This window comes from Notechis scutatus, chromosome 3 (assembly GCF_049901735.1).
Source record: "Notechis scutatus isolate UNSWTSFEM ecotype Mainland chromosome 3, rNotScu1.2, whole genome shotgun sequence".
In the NCBI taxonomy this organism is placed as follows: domain Eukaryota; kingdom Metazoa; phylum Chordata; class Lepidosauria; order Squamata; family Elapidae; genus Notechis; species Notechis scutatus.
Window position 1 is genome coordinate 139,226,274 of NC_142011.1, and position 20,066 is coordinate 139,246,339.

The following is a 20,066-nucleotide window of genomic DNA, read 5'->3' on the forward strand; positions in this document are numbered from 1 at the left end:
TTATTCAAGCAATAGAAGCTATATATCATAAACAAACAGCAAAGGTAATGATAGAGGGGGAACTGACAGACTCTATTTATATAAGAAAAGGAACAAGACAAGGGTGCCCACTATCACCTTTGTTGTTTGTGTTAACCTTGGAAGTGTTAAACAGAAATATTAGAGAAGAAAAGGATATAAAAGGGATGAAAATTAAAAAGGAAGAATTCAAGTTGCAAGCATTCGCAGATGAGCTGGTCTTCATTTTAGAAGACCCACTAGAAACAGCATCAAAATTGATAGAAAAGATAGAGGTATATGGGAAGGTGGCTGGTTTGAAAATAAATAAATATAAAGCAAAGATCTTGACAAAGAATATGCTATTAAGACAAAAGGAAGAACTGGCAGATGTACTGAAAATTCAGGTCACGAATAAGATCAAGTACTTGGGGATAAATTTGACAGCAAGATGTAGTACACTAAAAGAGAATAATTATATCAAACGTAAGCAGCAGATAGCGCTAGATTTGGCGAAATGGGAAAATTTACAACTGTCATTAATAGGGAGAAATATCAACAATCAAGATGAATATACTACCCAGAATTTTATATTTGTTCCAAACAATTCCAGTTAGGCTTGGAAAATATTATTTTGAAGATTTAAATAAAATTGTGTTGAAATATATGTGGCAAGGTAAGAAAGCAAGAATAAAGTTAAAACTTTTGCAAGATGCCAGAATAAGAGGAGGATTTGGTTTGCCTAATTGGGAGTTTTATTACCAAGCTACAAATTTGATGTGGGTTAAGGAATGGATAACATTAAGAAATACTAGATTGTTGACATTAGAAGGTCATGATCTGTTGTTGGGGTGGAATGCTTTTCTATGGTATAAAGGAACTAAAACACAGGGGTATTTTAGAAGACATTATATACGGGAGCCTCTGTGGTTAAATTGGGAGAAGACTAAAAGGCAATGTTATTTGAAAATTCCAGTCTGGCTATCGACTATTGAAGCATTTTCTTATCCTATAATATATAAAAAAGAACAAACAGTTAGATATGGTGAAATATTGAATGAAAAGGGTGAGCTTAAATCCATGCAAAAATTAGAGGAACAAGATCTAAAGATGAATTGGTTTTCATATGTGCAAATACATTCAAGGTATGACAAAGATTCTAAAACAGAAGGTTTCTGTGATAAACTGACTGATTTAGATAAGATTTTGACAGGTACTGATGAAAAGGTGATTAAAAAATTGTATGGATATTTATTAGAAATTAAACTAGAAGAAGAAACTATGATTGCTTGGGGGAAGAATTTTGGATATGGGATTGATCTAGAGAAATGGCAAAAATTGTGGTCTCAAAATTATAAGATGACAATGTCAACAGCATATAAAGAAAATTTGTATAAGATGTTTTACAGATGGCATTTCCCCCCGACAAGAATAGCAAGAATGTTCAAGAATAAATCCGAAAAATGTTGGAAATGTCATCAGATACCAGGCTCATATTACCATATGTAGTGGACTTGTGCGGATGCCAAAAAATATTGGACTAAAATCCACACATGGTTGGAAAAAATGACAAAAAAGCATATAGATTTGAAACCAGAGATATTTTTATTGGGAGTTTTGCCTGAAATATATAGTAAAGAATTGAAATACCTGATTGTAAATGTATTAACAGCGGCTAGGATTGTATTTGCCAAAAACTGGAAAAATGAGAAAATACCATTACAGGAGGAAATCATTAAGAAAATATTGGAATGTGCTGAAATGAGTAGATTGACATTTGAAATCAGAGAAGAAGATGATAAACAATTTTATAAAATTTGGGATCTATTCTATCAATGGTTAGACAATAAAACATGGTAATGAAATATGTAGACTCTTAGAAAATAATAAATATATAAAGATGTATTGTTTTCTTATTATATCTACAAAATGATTGTAGGATAGATTTGAGATGATAATATGAACTGTCATAAAACAAATTAAGTAAAATATGGATTATTTCGTAAAACATGAATGAATAAAAGTATAGTCAAATGATTGATTAACAATGATATTAATGTATTTAATATTTGATTGAAAATATGAGAATATATACAATGTAATTGTAATTGAAGGCTACGAAATGGAAGCACAAAACAATTTGTAAACCAACCAACACACTGTATGTATATATATGGAAGAAGGCTTGATGTTTTTATGTTTTGTCTGTCTATGTTTGTCTTAAAAACCAATACAAATTTATTAAAAAAAAAAAAGAATGTAGTATTGCAGGCAAACTCTGCCCACAACCTGGAGTTTGATCCTGAGGGGGCTCAGTGTTGACTCAGCCTTCCACCCTTCTCAGATTGGTAAAATGAGGAGCCAGATTGTTGGGGGGGACGATATGCTGACATTGTAAACTGCCCAGAGAGTGCTGTAAAGCACTATGGGATGATATATAAGTCTAACAGTGGTGGGATTCAAAAATTTTTACTACCGGTTCTGTGGGCATGGCTTGGTGGGCATGGCAAAGTGACGGTGGGCGTGGCAGGTTTTTTTTTGTTTTTTTGCTTTTTGCAGCCAGCCTCCATCCATTTTTTGGGCCTTCTGGTCCTCAAGCAAGCCTCCTGGGGTGGTATTTTTGCTCCCAGAAGGCTCCCCTGGAGCTCAGGAAGAAAAAAAATGGAGCATAGGAGGGGCACGCAGCACCCCCTTTGCTCTGTTTTGGGGCCTTCCTGGCCTCAGAGGAGCCTCTGGGGTGGCCATTTTTGCTCGCAGGAGGCTCCCCTGGAGCTCAGGAAGAAAAAAAATGCAGCATAGGAGGGGCATGCAGTACCCCCCTTGCTCCATTTTGGGGCCTTCTGGGCCTCGGGCAAGCCTCCTGGGGGGCGTTTTTGCTTCCAGAAGGCTCCCCTGGGGCTAAGGAAGGCAAAAAATGGGGGGGGGCTGTGCCCCTCCTGGGCCTCAGCAAGAGGAATCCTGATGGTTGGGAGGGGAAAAAAATACCTTAAGGGGTGAGCGTCAGGCCGGCAGGGTGAGCAAGCATAGGGTGGGTGGGGCAAATGAGCCAGCGGTGACTGGGTGACTGGGTCGGGAGCATGGCCATCCAGAACTTACTACTGGTTCGGTGACCCATGCCTTGCTACCGGTTTGCGTGAACCGGTGTGAACTGGCTGAATACCACCACTGAAATCTACTATTTCTATTTGTAAATAAGAAGAAAAAGGCTTGATGAGTTGTAAAGAATTTCCTGCATTAGCAGTAAGATTGAACAAGATCTTTTAGCTCCATTATTCTGTTTTATGAATGAGACAATATATGGACGAAGCAGTTTCCACTGTGGAGGAATGTCCAGTCTGGATTTCCAGGAGGGCAGGATTACATTCCAGAGGAACAAAAACCAGCAAAGTTTAGTCCGGGTGGGAGTAAGGCAGCCAAAACAGCTCCTCCCTAGGAATGCTGAGAGTATATGTTTAATGGTGCCTCCAGATAGGAATAATAAAATGTCTCCATCTAGTGGACAGATGAGCTATGACATCTCTGGGTCTTGGGTGTAAGACTGACATTTATGCTGTGATCATTCAAAGCAGCAATGATGTTGCAGTTTTTTTTAACAAATGAAAGTCGAAGTCATTATTAACAAAAATGTAGGCAGCAGCACACACAGTTTGCGTTGGGTTGTCCTGAGTTTTGCAGATTAACATAGAATGCTTTTTGTAAGAATTTAGGAACATTAAGATTCAGCATTATATATTGATTAATACTAGCTCTTTCCCTCCCTGAAAACCAGGTTTTGGCATTTATTGACATTGACTTTGCTTGACAGACGGTTGCAAAAGGTGATCACATGACCCAGGGACACTGCAACCATCGTAAATATGAGTCAATTGCCAAGTGTTTGAATTTTCATCATGGGACAATAGAGATTGTGCAATGGTAATAAGTCACTTTTTTCAGTACCGTTGTAACTTCAAATGGTCAGTAAATGGTCACTGTTGTAAGTTGAGGACTACCTGTATAATCATTCTAATTTTGGCTTTCTGGTCATGCTACTAATTCTTTTAAAATGTGACTGGAATATTTATGTTTTTAAAGACTACCTACAATCTGGTATGGTCTACACATAATCAAAAGCCTTAATATAATTCATAAAGCAAATTAGACATTTTTTTGGAACTCCCTTTTCTTTTCTAGGCACCATATGTTAAGAATATGATCTCAGTTCCCTCTGTCGGTTTTGAACCCATCTTGTACATCTGGCAGTTCTCATTCCATGCATTATTGAAATCTGGATTGCAAAAACATTAGCTTACTAGCAGATGAAATAAGCATGATATTATGAACATTATTTAGCACTGTCCTATAAACTGATCTTTTACCATCCCTTGGCCACTGCTCTGTTTTCTATACTTGCTTCCAAACCACAGGTAGCACTTTAACTACATCACCCTCTTGTAGGATTATAAAAATACAGCTGGTAATTATTCAGTACCTGCAACTTTGTTATTAGTAATATTTTATAGGACTCTTTTGATTATCTTTGCAGAGTGTTTGGCTGTAGTTCAGTGATCAAATCTTGTATATATCAGTGATTGGGAGATTATTTATGCAGTTATTCCATATATTTGCACCATGCTTTTTCTCTCTCCAATAACTCTTTGCCTTTTTTGTCTTTTCTCACGCTCATCTTTGTCTAAATATATTTCTGGGGATTTTTCTAATTTTAATCTCTTACTACTCATTTGCTTGTTCTTTGCATTATTTATAGAACTCTTGGTTTCTTTTTGTTCTTTCCTGAAAAGATTTACTGAGGCAAAATACTGTCTGATTCTATTGCCTTTTACATTCTGCTTTTATTAGATATTTTCAATATATCAACATAATTATTTTACCTTATTTTCTGTTTTACATTTTGGGTATTTTATTTGCTTTATCTTCAAGATAACACAAATGTCAAGCCCAAATTCTTCAGGCATTCTTTTTAACAAACCTAACCCATTGAAGCTAAAATCCTTTTCTCCATTGCACAATAATATGGAATATTGCTGAAATTGTATTTTATGGGGCTGATGATTCTATTGATTTCTTTTAATTATAATTTAGCAAGGAGTTTGCAATCTGAACTGTAGTCACCACAAGGGATTGGTTTTTGCTTGTCTGAGTATATAGCCAATATGATTTTGTCCAACAACAAGCAACAAGATATTCAAAAGGCTGGACAATGTTTGATTTTAAGACACTGCCTGCAAGACAGAGGACATGAAGAGAAAAAGGTGTCCTTTTGTCAGACATTTGGAACCCTTGACTCAAATGAAGATCATTTGAGCAGCTGAGTTCTTATCCTTTTCTTGTTATCCGTTTCTTCTATGATTTGCTTGCTTGACATTTTAAGGACCCCAATTTTCCAGAGCATTGGGTTAAAGGAGTTAATCATAGATTCCTTGTACAGGAATAATGGACAAGGTGTGTAATTTAAACGCCAAAACTCTTTTGAAGCAGCTGCTGTTCCTTAAGCTAAATTTGCACAAGAAGGTGGGCCAAACTGTGGTTATGGCCAGCGATGCGTGAATTTAATCCAATCTAACCATTCCTTTAAGGTTCAGCGTGTATTTAAAAAAAAAAAAAAAAGGGGGGGGAAATAAAGGCGTTCAGACGCCGCTTGGAAGAAAGACAAAAAAGTAAGCGAGGGCCACGCCCCGCTTCTGGCCTACTGACAACCAGGGAAGTGCCGGCGCGATCGGGGATCGCTTGCTTTGGCCTACTACCGCTGCCAGTGGCGGCGATGGAGGAAGCGCAGGAGCCGGCAAAAGGAGACGCCGCCGAGCGGATTTCGCCTTCCGCCCCGCCGGCCGAGGAAGGGGGAATCTCGCTGCACAATTTCCACGGCCGTTTAGCGGAGCAGCTGGTGCACTTCCACGCCATGCGCCTGCAGGACTCGCTCTTCCTTTGGGTCGGGGACGGCCCGCAGCTCAGCAACCTGGCCGTGGCCATGTGCACCCCCCGCGTGAGTTCCGGACGTTTTGCCCCCCTCGGGGGTTACAACCTGGGGAGGGGAGGTGGTAATGGAAGTGGCAGACGAAGCGCATCGTATTGCAAAGTGGGGTAGCTGCCGGCTTGGCTCCCGACACAGCTAGCAACCATTTTCTCCGCAGATGCAAGCCGGGGTCTTTTTTTTTGTTTTTTGTTTTAACAGGGCTATGAGGAGGCGAACTCCTGCTGCAGCTCAGCGTTGTGGGTGCAGGTAGTCCTTCACTTACGACCACAATTGAGTCCCCCCTCCCCCCAAATTAGTTCCCTGAAATGAGTTAAGCGAGGTTTTTAGGACTTTTCTTGCCATGTTGGTTAAGTGAATCACTGCAGTTGTTCCATTACAACACAAAAAGTGTTGTTCAAAGTGAATCTGGCTTCCTCATTGATTTTGCTTGTCCAGGAGGTTGCAAAAGGGAATGATCCTATGACTGCGACAGTCATAAATACGAGTCGGTTGTCAAGCATCTGAATGTAGATCATGTGACCATGGGGATAAGTGTGAAAAAACAGCCATAAGTCACTTTTTTTCAGTGCTGTTGTAATTTCACTAAATGTATCTGAATACGTAGCTCAATCCCCAGAGGTTGATTCCCAGGATTTCGCCAAGGTTTAGTCACTAGAGGAGAGGACATTGCGGCCTTAAACTTCTCCTATAAGAAACCCCTCTTATTCTTTAAAGAACCCAAGTGGGTCCCATCATCCCCACCCCTTGGGATCATTTTTGTTTAGGTGAGCAGAGGCAGCCCACTTCCAAATTCTTGCTAAGAAAAGGACTTGAACTGGGCCTGGTGCTAGACACTAGGGAGGTACACCTTAGCATCTCCTCTTCCTGCCTCTTGCACTGATTTTTTTCCTCTAATGCAGCTCCCAGTTTATGTGAATGGAACCCAGTCAGATTCTTCAGGAAGTCTGTTTTCCAAGTTTCCAGCACCAAAATAAGTAACGGGATTTTTCTATTTTTCCCTTCAGGATGAGACCCTGGGATTGATCACTGAGATAGTTTGCTTTGACAGCCTCAGAAATCCTTATTGAGGCTAAGTTGCCGGTTTGTACGTCACTCAGAGCTACATCTGCATTATGGTTCTGTTTCATTTGGGGATGCAAGACACATTTGTTTTCTCATCTCAGTGGAGTCATAGCTTGATAGGTTGGCATGCTGATCAATTAAGATTAGTGAATCTGTTGCTATCCTAATTTTCAGGCTTTGTTCATTTTATACAAGGAAACAGTTGAGTTAGGTGCGTCTAACCTATCGAAGAGAAAGGCTAAGGGCACATGATAACGGGATTCTCCAAAGCAGGGGTCTCCAACCTTGGCAACTTTAAGCCTGGTGAACTTCAACTTTTTGCTGGCTGGGGAATTCTGGGAGTTGAAGTCTGCCAAGTTTAAAGTTGCCAAGCTTGGAGACCCCTGCTCCAAAGCACCCGACGACAGGACAAGAAGTAACAGGTAGAAGCTTATTAGAGGCAGATCCAACCTAGAAAAAAGAAAAAATTTTCTGGACAGAACAGTCAATAGAATAGCTTGACGCTTGGGGCTATGGGTGTTCCATTATTGGAGGTTTTCAAAAATAGACTGGACAACCACTTGGCTGGCGTGGTATAAGGCTCCTGCCTTGAGTAGGGGATTGGTGTCAAAAAAGGCTGTATACAATATTTTATGTACAAATTAATTATCTACAATTGGTGCTTATGATTTCACAGTACTTTTTGTACAGGTTTTTTGTTGTTGCCCATTTGGCTGCTGTTTTGTAGTTTTTTTTATCTTCTAAAGATTGTTGGCATATATGCACGATGGAAGTAAATCATACCTAGGAATAAAAGTATTCATGGATAAATGTGTAAGGAATGCCTGTTGTTATAATGGCATAGGCATCAGCTGCTAATTATGATAGTGCTAAAATGATGAATGATGCCACAATGACCTTTCGTATGTGTTTGCATTGTGACACTGTAGGCACGTACATAAGGTTTACATCCCTCATTCCCATGGCACACACGTATAGATGGCAAAAGTGTATCGGTAAAGGATATAAATGTATGTGCACATTTGAATGCAGATGATACCTTGTATTTGACAGAATCTGAATGATTGCAGAGAATATTAACGAGTGAGTGAGTGAGTGCAGTGAGGAACGTGCGGTTAACGTATCAAAACCCAAGGTGGTTTGTTTGACAAGGAAAATAGAGCAAAGATTTTCAGGTTATACAAAAGTAGTGAAAAACCAGGGCAGGCAGATATTTTTGTGCCTCATAATATTATAATATAACTCTACAAACAAAAAATGTGGGGGGAATAGTAGTGGTTAGAAAATAGTGTGTTGAATGTTTGTTGAAAAAAGCAAAAAACAGTGCTGTATAAAACCAAGCTACTCTACACTTCATTGCACAGGTGGTCCTTTGATTTACAAACACAATTGGGACTGGAATCTTAGTCATTGAGTGATGGGTCATTAAGTGAGATGTCACGGGACTGTTTTGCTTAACAACTGCAATCCTGGCACTCTTGGTTGTTATCATTAAGCAATCTTGTAGGTCATTAAGCAGATGAGTCCCACATAAAGAGTGCCTTAGAAACAGTGTGACAGCATTTTCAGCCCCAGAGTGGAGAGAGAGAGGCAAATCTGTCTGATCAGAGTTGGAGTTTGATGACAGAATTGGATTTCGGAGAGAGAATTTTCAGACCCAGAGTGGACAGATATCCTTTCCTTTCCACCGTGAGGCTAAAAATCCTCCCTGACAAAATACAAGTGGGATGTACTACCCCAAAATAGAGAGACTTTCCCTGCTGGCTTCCCCAATGACTCTGGGATAGCCAGAAGGAGAGATTGCAAATGGCGATCACATGGTTGTGAGGCACTTGGCAACCAAATCAGAAGTAGCAATGGTTTGCCAAGTGCCCAGATCTCAATCATGTGACTTCAGGGCCTACTACAATTGTTGCAACTTTAGGGTACAATTGTAGGAACTTTTGCTCAGCTACTTTGAATGATTGTTGAGTAAGTTCTGTAAGAGTTTGTTATGTTGGTAGAAACATAATGTGTAGCACTGTGAAAGCACTTCTACATAATGCTGCAAAACCTGAAAGATAATTATGAGTATGTACTGTATATGCTCAAAGTTTAATTTTATTTATCCTAGTTACACCTCCCAATGCTTTTAAATTAAAAGCATTAAATCTATTTAGATATGAGGTTTCTGTTTTGTGACCTTTCATTTTTAGCACTTTTGTTATTTTCATACATCTTTGGAGCGAGATTTTTAGAAAAGAAATATTAAGTAAAAGGATGAAGCAAAAATTGTATCTTCAGTGGCATAAATTCCTTGATTACAACATTTTCCCCCTCTGAACAAAGGATCTGTGTATGTATGAGTGCACAGAATTGGTCCTAATTTTTTTTCTTTGTTCCAGGACTCCATTCCAGCGTCTACCTTACTTTTTGGCAATGCTTCTGACAATACATCTAATTCTTTAGCTCAAAGACTAGGTATGTATATGCATGATTTTTTAAAACTTAACACAGGGAAATGGAAGAAATCTATGACCACATAGGTGATTAACAGCCTTTGTATGTTCTGGGCACCATGATACAAAAATTAAAACAAAATTAATGGCTCAAATTATATGGGATCCTCATAAACCTTGTAAGCTTTCAGTAATATTTGAGCATGTTTATTATTATTGTTTTAAATCAGGGGTAAGGAACTATAGCTCTTTTATGACCTGTGGACTTCAACTCCCAGAAATCATGGTTGGCTCAGGAATTCTGGGAGTTGAAGTCCACAAATCATAAAAGGGCCATAATTCCTCACCCCTGATTTAAAACAACAATAATAAACATGCTCAAAGAAATTCTCAGATATTCCCTCGGGATATTGAAAGCAATTCAATCCCTGTTTAAAGTAAGCTTTTTATCCCGAAGAACTCCCAAAGCGTTATGTGGAGAATTTATCCCAAATGCAAAGCAACTACCTCCCAAACCCACCCGTTTTTTGTCAGCGACTGTGGGCTTGGAACTGTGGGAAACACTTGATAAAATTTGATTTCTGCTGTGGCTTCCTTCAAAGATTGATATGACTTGTGCTTTGTTTATGTTTTAGCCAGCAAGACTAAAAAACAGATTTTTGTCAGTTATAACATTCAAAATACTGACAGCGGCTTCATACTACTTGTAGAAAATCGTATCAAGGAAGAAATGGCAACTTTCCCAGACAAATTTTAGTTCCGGATAGTCACATTTTTTTGTTTATATTTTTTTTTTCCAAAGAAGATTTTTTTTTAAAAAAAAAATATGTCATTGAGTTATATATTTGGGATGGCAAAATGCATTCAGTTTAATTGAGCTTCTTTTTGAGCTAATGAATGAATCTACATATATAATGAAAAGGAAAGAAGTATTCGGCTCTTCAGAAATTCCTGTTGGGAGAATATAGAACTGGAATAAATGCTACAACATTTGACAGATATTGCCACCTGCTGTTTCTGGTTGACACAACATAGATCTGTTTTGAATTTTCCAATCATATGTGATCTAGTTCTGTGGCATTCGATCAAAGATAAAATAAATCTGTTCAGTGAAAAGTATCAGATTGGAAATGGATTCATTGCAGAATATATGCCTATAGCAAACAAAGTCAAGGGAAAAAGACTTAAAACTTACTCAATAAGTGTAGTCTTATCAGCTTCCCTAGCAATTTTTGATGGAACGGTGTGCAATTAGATTGACTACTTTCCCATTACGTGAGCACCAGTGCTGAGCAGGTTTACATCTTTTTCAAGAAAGGGGGAAGCATCTAGAACATCTCTGTGAGATGAGGCAGAAAAGGAGTCACAGCTTCTTCTCAGAAAAAATGAATTGCAATGTATAAAGTAAAATAGCTAGATGTAGATTGCATTACAAAGAAAACCACTTGTGCTATCAAATTAAAATAAACCAAAATGTAATATTTACTGTATGTGCTGTGTGATTTATCCATTAAATCAAATAACAAGACAAATTCATTTCAGTTAAACTTAGTGAAATAAAGTTAGAATGTTTTGCCAATCCAGGTCCATGGACCCCTAGAATCTATCCAGAGTGGCTAGGGGCCTCTGGGTCCCTATCAGAGGTGGTATTCCGCAGGTTCTGACCAATTCTGGAGAACCGGTAGCAGAAATTTTGAGTAGTTCGGAGAACTGGCAAATATCACTTCTGACTGGCCCTGCCCCCATATTGTCTGCCTCCCGAGTCCCAGCTGATTGGCTGGGTCTTCTTTTGTTGCCCTGTACAGGAGAACAGAGCTGGAAAGCAGGTTGGGGTGGGGAAGGAATGGGATTGTGGAGCAACCTTCCCCCAGGAGTGGGGAAGGAATGGGGATTTTACAGTATCCTTTCCCTGCCACACCCACCAAGCCACACCACGCCCACAGAACTGGTAGTAAAATGTTTCGAATCCCACCACTGGTCAAGAATTCCTGGTTTATAGTGGAAATTTCAGTGAAAGGCTTGTAAAGGAAATTGTCCTTAGATCATATTGGCTGTTCATTGCAACTGAGAGAGCAAGTTTATCTATTTTTTACATAATTGCTGCATAATTCCTAGAGGCTATTTACTGTTTGGGGACAGGATGTAATATCGCAGGACGAGTTTGTGTTGTTTTTTTCCTTTTGCAAATCTCTAAAATCTATACTTCAGAAATTCAAATCTACCCTGTTAGATAATGGCAAAGGTCTATTTTACCCAGTATTCTTTGCCTCAATCTGTCAGTCAGTTGCTCTAAATCAGACCTGACTTTTCTTTTTTTTTTGGCTTTTAGTAGTTTTCTCTGGAAGTATAATAGCTATATTAAAGTTATTGAAAGCTTCAATTGCCGTTTTCCTTCTTATTTACATAATCCTTTAGCTCCTGAATTTTAACAGGGCATTCTTAGCAAGGCAAGGTGTTGGCATGGTGGCCTAATGATGAAGATGCTTACCTTGCACTTGGAAGATTGAGAGTTTAATCCTAGGTAGTGGCAGATATTTCTCTCCTAAGAGCATAAAGACAAAATATTTGCTGCAACTCCAGAAGGGTGTCAGGAGGGGCATCTGGCCAGTAAATGCTCAGCTTCATTCAGTCACCCTGATTCTACCCCGAATAGAAAAAAGGGAGCTATTCTTGGAAAGGCAGGGGGTGGGGAGGTCCCTGCGGAAAGCAACTTTGGGCAAAGCAGCATCTGCAATAGTGCAAAATGGGATAATCCCAACAAGACAGATGGAGACTGAGTGCAGCAGTAATGGAGCAACATCTTTTATTCCTGTACATTTACATACAAAGTTGTTCAGTAGGTACAACGGGTGTAACATCATGCAGACATTTAGCTTTTAAGACTGTTCTTCAGTAGTTGATTGTTAAGCTTGTGCTATGAAGAAGCACCAACTACTCATGATTAAAAGTACAGTAACAACGATTAGTCAAGAAAACATCATCAGAAATTGAGGGAAAGGGCCAGGGAGATGTCATCCACTACAGACATAGCACACTACTCTGTTCCAAAAAGTTTTCACACAGTACATTGAAAAAAATGAGGTTTTGTTTAACTTTATTTTTAAAAAAATCAAGTGTGAACCATATTCAACACTTGTTGTCTTTCTGTCCCAGCTATAGATGCAACTTGATATGACATTCAGAGTTCATTTTTAATGGCACTTCTGAATTTGGTGACTTTTTTTCTCTTTAGTTTGGCTTTAGGATCTGGCGACATAAATAGTTGGTAATTGAAACAACAAAACAAAACTGAGCCAACAATTCAGAATATTCACAAGAATTCATTCTTACAATGACCCCATAACAAGGTTCTCTGCACCATTTTCAAAAAGTTTTGATAAATGGCACAGAAAGTCTTGGAATGTCCAATTTTGATCTGAGCTTTCTTGCTATTAAAAAGGTTTCTAATAAATTATTTTCAAGGCTACAAATATACCTCCCAAAAAATGGCTGAACTTGAATTACCGAAAACAGAAGTAGAAAAATGGAAGTGGACAGAACAGATACTGATGGTCTCCATGTTTAGATAAATATGAGGATTTATTTATTTTTCCTCCAGGATCAGGCAGCCTGCTAGGGCTTCTTAGCTGGAAGGTCTGGTGGCCATGGTTCTTAAGATCTCTCTCCTTTGGTTTTCTATGAAATTGCCAAACAAGAGATGCCATTTCCCTTCCTAAATTTGGCAAGAACCAAGGATTTGATCTGTGTTCTGCAGCAGTCAGTTTTCAGGCATTCTTGTGCTAAAGCTGGTCTTGGAATCTGTGCAACTAGAGAGCATTCCCTTTTGTACATCCCATTGCAACAGCTTGTAGATGATGCAGCAGAAGCTGATCTGACAAGAGCACGTTCTGTGGTTCTTCAGACTGTTAAGCTTCAAGGCTGCTGCAGGGAAAGGCCGTGGTGGCACTGGTGTGTTGTTGCTTGGTTTCCACAGGACAAAATGGCATCGGATACATGATCAGTCTTAAAACGATCATTTTTAAGCCATTCTCACAGTATAACATGAGTATGGTAGTGTCAGTTGAACCATACTGATGCTGCAGTATATGTGCAGGCACAATTTCCTACCACATCTACTGAACCTAGACCCATTGAAAGGAGTGGCCAGATGACACACTCCCATTTCCATTTCCAATGGGTGACGGTGTTCTTGTTGATCAGCCTTTTCCTATTAGAGAACAATATTTTAAACTCTTTTTTAAAACCTGGATTTAATACATGTATTGCCATTCTGTCCCAACCGAACATTCAAACTGGCTTACCATTCAAAACAACAGGGGGAAAAAAAAACCAGACGCCAGCCAGTTTAAGACAGTGTTGTGTGCTTAGATGGTATGGTGGAGAAGGATCCTTGTGGCACATGGCTCATTCTTGTTGGTCTCCATTCAGTTTTGAAGAGCAGAAAGACCGTAAAACCTGTTTTTCAGACTTAACAAGAAGAATGAAGCTGTACACCACATACCTGCAACGTTTCACACACTGGAAAAACTAAAACATCAAAACGCTTTGCTTGATTTGTAATTTATTATGGCCAGAATAAAGCCCAATAAATAAATATAGCCAAGTCCTGTGTGGCGGCTGCCTGACAGTTTGTCAAATTTACAGACTTCTGGTTGTGTGCGTGTAATCAGTTCTATATTAGGGACTGCTGCCAACATCTATGGACGATGGTAAAGCTGTAAAAAACAGAAGATCTGTCCAAATGCTTGATAGGCTGCGATAAGTAGTTGATTTTCCAGAAACAACCTGGGGGCCAAGTATGTAGTAGTCCAGTCTTAAGAAGAATACTTCAATGGGATGCTATGGAAAAATATTGCCAATGGTTTGCTATGAGCAAGCCTCCAGCAACGTGCAGTTTATTATTGGAGGAGATAGCAGCAGAGACCTACCACGCTGCAACTGTAACAAACTTCTGTGAGTCCTTGAAAATGGATCAAAGTTCAGGTAGGTCAAACTCTATGAGTAGCCTTCAGAATCTAGGGTTGCACTTGAGCTCATTCAGTAGAGTCCTGTGGTCCAGCAGATAATTTTATGCCCACTTACTTCATCCAAAAATAATTTAAATTTAGGTGTGCAACATAATTTATTAGAAACATGTTCTACAAAATTCTCTTCAACAAAAATGCTATTAGGACTCAGTCGATAGTCTTCAGTGAGGCAAATTGCAGGAAAAGTTGTGCACGAATAACAACACATTAATTCCAAATACCAGATTCAGACCAAAATAATAAAAGAGCACATCTTAAAAACAAATCTTTTTTTTATAAAAAAAATCACCAAGTGCTCCTCTTGTCTTACAATATACAATCTCCAACCGTTTGCTCTCTTTCTCTGCTTGTTTGTAAAGTTAAGGAGCATCACATCAGAAAGTGGTGAGGATTGTAGGTGACAGAATGAACACAACAGGGACTCTGAACCATGATAAAATGCAAGAAATTCCCTATCTTAGTGCATGTAGTAAAGACCATATTTACAGGAGTGGGGAATTAAAAAAAGCTACTCCACAGCATACAGACCGCAAAAGTGCTCTGTGTCTACTTGGAGCCTGGATGTCAATAATAAATCCCCCTCCCCAAAAAAACACAAGGCCCCACTCCACTGAAAAATAAATTTATACTAGAAACTTGCTGTTCCTGACATATCACTTAATAACAAGCATCATATAAAAGGCAAAAGGCGTCACACAAATTTGGCACATGAATACTGCACAATTCAAAGGGCCTTATTTTTTCAATGTGATGTCAAAGATTAATGGAGATGGGGTGGCCATGTTGTTAAAACCAGGTTACTAGAGTGTGCAAAAAAAGGGGGCTGGAAAAACAAGTTCTACTGAGGTGAACCCAGCACTAGCAACTTTAGAGGGAAACCCAGAGTCGTGATGCTGGGCAACCCAGTTGCTTTATGTTTCCCTCCTCATAGAGTTTACAAAGGATTTCCCCATGCTTTTCATTCTGTGTATGAGAGTTAGCAGCTTTATGACAATTATTTCTCTTTTCAAGTATTTCAAAAGTCTCATCTCTTCTGCAGAACCATTTGTACTATCAACATTGGAAGCTGTGTGATACTTGCTACTGGATGCAGGTCTATATCTACATCAGGGATGGGGAACAATGGCCCTTTCATGGCTGGCTCAGGAATTCTAGGAGTTGAAGTCCACAAGTCATAAAGGGGCCATTGTTCCCCACCTCTGATCTACACAAAACAAGTCTGACAGGAGAAGGAAGAAAATATATAAAGAAGTCAGCAGACGATATACAGAAAGAAAAAAAGAAAGTGAGAAAGAAGGGGCATAACAAGGAGGGGTGCACAAAAGTGGGTCCCTAACACTTTACCCACAAATGCAAAATATACATCAAACAAAATGGCCACCAAGTGAAGAGCTCTACACATCACCACATTGGCTGCTGTGATTTAAAATGGCAGTCATGTTGGCCAATCGGTCTCATGATGGTGATGTTAGTTTAAAAAGAAGGGAGTAAGAATAGTTTAACTAGTCACAAGTACTGATCTCCTTGCATGAAGCTGACTTTGGGTGACTCTTGCCTAAGAAGCACTGCTGAAACAGCCAAGGCTTGAGCAAGAGCAGGGGGAAGAGGAAGGAAGAGATGTTATGTTTCATTAGCTTGCTGCTCTTAAACACAGCTGTTGCAGGAGCAGCTGAGTTTCAAGAGCAGTTACCTTCAGGTATACTTAGGACCAGGGAGTTAAGAATCTGCTTTCAGCCCCAGTGATCATATGGGTCTTGGCTTTTATTTATCATAGGGTAAAAAAAAAATGAAGAATCCTACAACAGCACTTTTGTGTTGGTGCACTTATGGCGGCCATTTTGTAAGCTTTCTATAGTAAAAAGGGTAGCCGGCTGACAGTATATGCAACCTAGAAAAATAATTACCTCGGATGTCACATGGAGGGTGCTCCAAAGTCTTCTTAAAGAGGCCTTTTCAATCCCATTTTTGCCTATATTTTTCCCCCTAAATTTGAACTTTAAGTCATCCATCAGAATCATCAAACATTCCTTAGAACAAGTATGATGAGGTTGTGGCTGCCTAGAATCCCAGCCCACGGCTTCTGGGACAGCCAGTAACTATTTTGCCATCATTTCCCCCCTTCTCAGCTTGGAGGTAATTTTCTAAAAAGCATTACCTATTTCTTTTGAAGTTAAAAAATAATTGTATTATTGAGTGTTTTGAAATGGCTTCTTGTTCTTAATTAGCAGGCATTTAAAAGAATCATCAATAAACATATTTCCACTTAAAAACCCTATCCATTTAACCTCTTCTTGAAAAAAAAAACACCTCCTTGTGCAGTGCTTTTTGTTTTTACTGTAAACAGCAATTTACATGTGGATTCCTCAACTTCTAGATTAAGAGCTGTTAAAAATACCCTACGGCTTCTGATCCAAACTTTTCTTTCTGCTACTTAAAACACGATTGGAATTTAGCTTTATGTGCACACTTTCACAGTAGGTAGGACTAGGAGAGGTTGGAAGGAGGAAATATTAATTATCTGGAGAGAAAAAAAAAGATGACTCAAAATGTCAGTAGCCAACAAATTCATTGTTGCAGCGAGAGATGCCTCATACCCCTATTAAAAACAAAAATGGACAATAAAATGAAACCAAAACCATACCACCTCGTGATTTCTTTCTTGGAATGGCTGCTTTTCTTGAGAGTAACATGGCTTCATGTTTATGGTCAACAAGAGAAGAAGAACAGAATAAAGTGCTTTCGTGGGGAAACTCAACAAAATAAATAGAACTATTTCATGGCAGGAAAAAAATGGACAGTGATCTCCAGCCAGTTTTTCTGAAGATACATTTCCCCCCATAACTGTGCCCCAAAGCAATTTGTATCCCCATCACAGATTTCTAGAAGTGGCTTCAGCAGCAGAGTCTAATTTCCCTGTATATTCATCCCTTCTTCTCAATGCTTTGTAAATCTTGGACGAGAAGCAAGCTAAATGCTCCTCCTCTTCCTCCTACATTGCTTTCATCCCGTTGGCAGTGACAGTCTCGGTCACTCCATCATTTACGGTTGTCGAATCATGGAGGCCAGAGTAATCTTTAAGTTCAGAGTTCGTCAGCAGCAGGGGCTGCTCCCCCTTCTTATGCGGTAGGAGAGGCTGCCGGGTATAATGTTCACCATCTGGAATGTTCTCTGGCAGGTTCTGGTTTTTGCTCTCTGGCAAGAGGAGAATGCAGATGATGCAGATGAGGGTGCAACAAGCAAAAATCACATGGTGGAGGAAGTAGCCTTTCTGGTTGTGAAGTTCCATGATGGGTGCTGTCAGCATCCCAAAGCCTGCACTAGCCAGGACGAGGCCAAGGCCACCACCCCTGTGGAAGCAAGCATAATTCTTCAGTATAGGCCAATGGTCCATGCAATAATGTAATAACATTAGAATAGCCGCCCTTGAGCATCTGCTTTCATGGTACAACCCCTCCTCCTTATCTCTGAATGCAGCTACTTTATTTAACACTTTTGTTTAGTATTAAATATATAAACAAATATATAAACATGTTTTAACACCCAAAAACTCAACACAATTTGCAACCATTGAAGGATTACAATAAAACGGTAAGAGGAATACATATGGAACAGAACCTTTTAATTACTTAACTGAATTATAATAATGATGGCAATTAGTCATCACAAATAATTTTCCCAGCATATGCCTGGAATATAAAAGTCACCCAATTATATCCTTGACCATAATAGAAGCCAAGAAACTAGTCCTCTTACTATTGACTTTTTAATATTTGGTTACACAGTAATGAGAGAACCAAAGGTGCACCATAGCCAAGTTCTGAGGACTTATCTACATTTGTTGGTCTCCTACCAAGGTTGGTACGGGTCATAAAAGTAAAAGGAGTAGCTGATTGGCTAATAAGTGACAATAAGTGACAACAGTTGACAACAACAAACACTCATGGAATCTAATCGTTTCCTTCAAGAAATATTTTGAGACATCAAATGAATTTTTTACGGAATAAAGTCTTATTGTGCCAAGCCTTTGCTTAGATGTTTAATACTCTCTATCCCTGTGATTCATTGTATATGTATACTTCGCACATATTTGAGTAAAATGCACAAAAAACCGAACGGTTGCATAAAGGTGAAAATTACTTCATAACTCGGTTCTAGCAATAATCAGCAGAAATGAGGAAGTATTACAATGACGTGTTCCGCTGTCTGCTTTAAATCTTCATTTATCATCAAGTACAATCCAAAAATAGGCAAATATATTATTAAAACTAGTAGAATAACTTTAAATGCCCTCCTCCCTCTTTCTGTGTATTTATGTGGGCATGCTTTAACTATTTTTCTATTCCACAGATCAATCTTTGTTTTCTACCAAAAAGAAAAAGAAAAGAAACTTGGAACTTATGTAATTCTTTGTTTTATCACTAGAGAGCAAGCTTTCCTCAAATTTATTTTATAAGCACTATAAAAGCAAGGAGCTGGGTTATTGGAAAAAGATATACTGATGACAGACTTCTTTAACCAGCATGCCTGCTCTCCTTTCACTCTCATATTTTATATGCACTATAAATTTGAAAGTCCTTCAGGACCTATCATTTTTTAAAAAAATGTTTCTTTTAGCTAATGAATTAAGTACATATGAATGTGTGCAGACCAATGACAATACTGGCCTGGATCCAAATATAACAAATGCAATGACAGATGGTTTAATCACAAAGCAAACTCTCACAGATTTCTAAAAAATTTTTTTTCCCTAAGTGTGACTCTCTGGATTTAATACATTATTCAGAATAAAACCATCCTTTGATCAAACAGTGGAAGACAGAACAATTTCTATCCACATTTTCCATACTATCCATGAATTCAGATACTTTTGTTATGTCCACCTTTACCTATCTTTTATCTAAGGTCAGCCTCCAAAGTTTTTTTTTTAAGGAAGGTACCAAATAAATGTATCTGCTGTTTTCTCCATCTTTCTTTTATCTCTCTGTAACAGTCCTCTTGAGATCAAGTGATCACACTCTTTCAGCTCCTGAAATTCAGTCTGTGGAATTTATTATCCACTGACTTCTGGTAGTGCTTAAAATCAGGAATCTGTAAGAATATATTGGCTCTGTCAGGATTCTAAGATAGGCTTTTTTTTGGTGAAAAATGTTTTTACTTATATATTCACACTTTAGGGAGTTTCCAAAAGCTGCTCCTATATTTTCATGAAATATGCACATATACTTCAATGGAATAGGGAATATGAATGAGAATCACTCCCAAATAATTTCAGGGATTACTCTCTCACACATTCTGATTGCTATCTCTCTCACTCTCTGAAATGATTGGGAGTGATTCTCCTTCAGCTTCCTTTGAATTTTCTGCTTGTCCTCTTTGCACAAACAATAAAGTAAAGGACAACATAAATCCAGGTTTTTCTATCCGGAATGAAGAGAGAAAATGTGACATAATGATAAAGGTGCTGGACTAGAAACAGGGAAAGCCAAGTTCTGGTTCCTCCCCTAGGACAGAAGCCAACTGGATTGGCCTTGAGCAATCACTCTCTCCATCCAAACCAGCAAACTGCAT

At 38.8% G+C, this 20,066-nt stretch overlaps 2 protein-coding genes across 2 annotated transcripts in view; one reads left to right on the forward strand and one right to left on the reverse strand.

Moving 5' to 3' along the window:
• Positions 1-5,684: 5,684 nt before the first annotated feature.
• On the forward strand, positions 5,685-11,851 carry PSMG4 (proteasome assembly chaperone 4). Its single transcript, XM_026676637.2, has 3 exons — positions 5,685-5,980; positions 9,418-9,493; positions 10,107-11,851. Exons 1-3 carry the CDS (start codon positions 5,759-5,761, stop codon positions 10,226-10,228), a joined length of 420 nt encoding a protein of 139 aa, XP_026532422.1. The 5' UTR covers positions 5,685-5,758; the 3' UTR covers positions 10,229-11,851.
• Positions 10,294-20,066, reverse strand: part of SLC22A23 (solute carrier family 22 member 23) — a 106,690-nt gene continuing 96,917 nt past the window's right edge. The window contains exon 10 of the mRNA XM_026676638.2: positions 10,294-17,845. Coding sequence (XP_026532423.1) covers positions 17,488-17,845 — 358 coding nt within the window. The 3' untranslated portion in view covers positions 10,294-17,487. The remainder of the gene's footprint in view (positions 17,846-20,066) is intronic.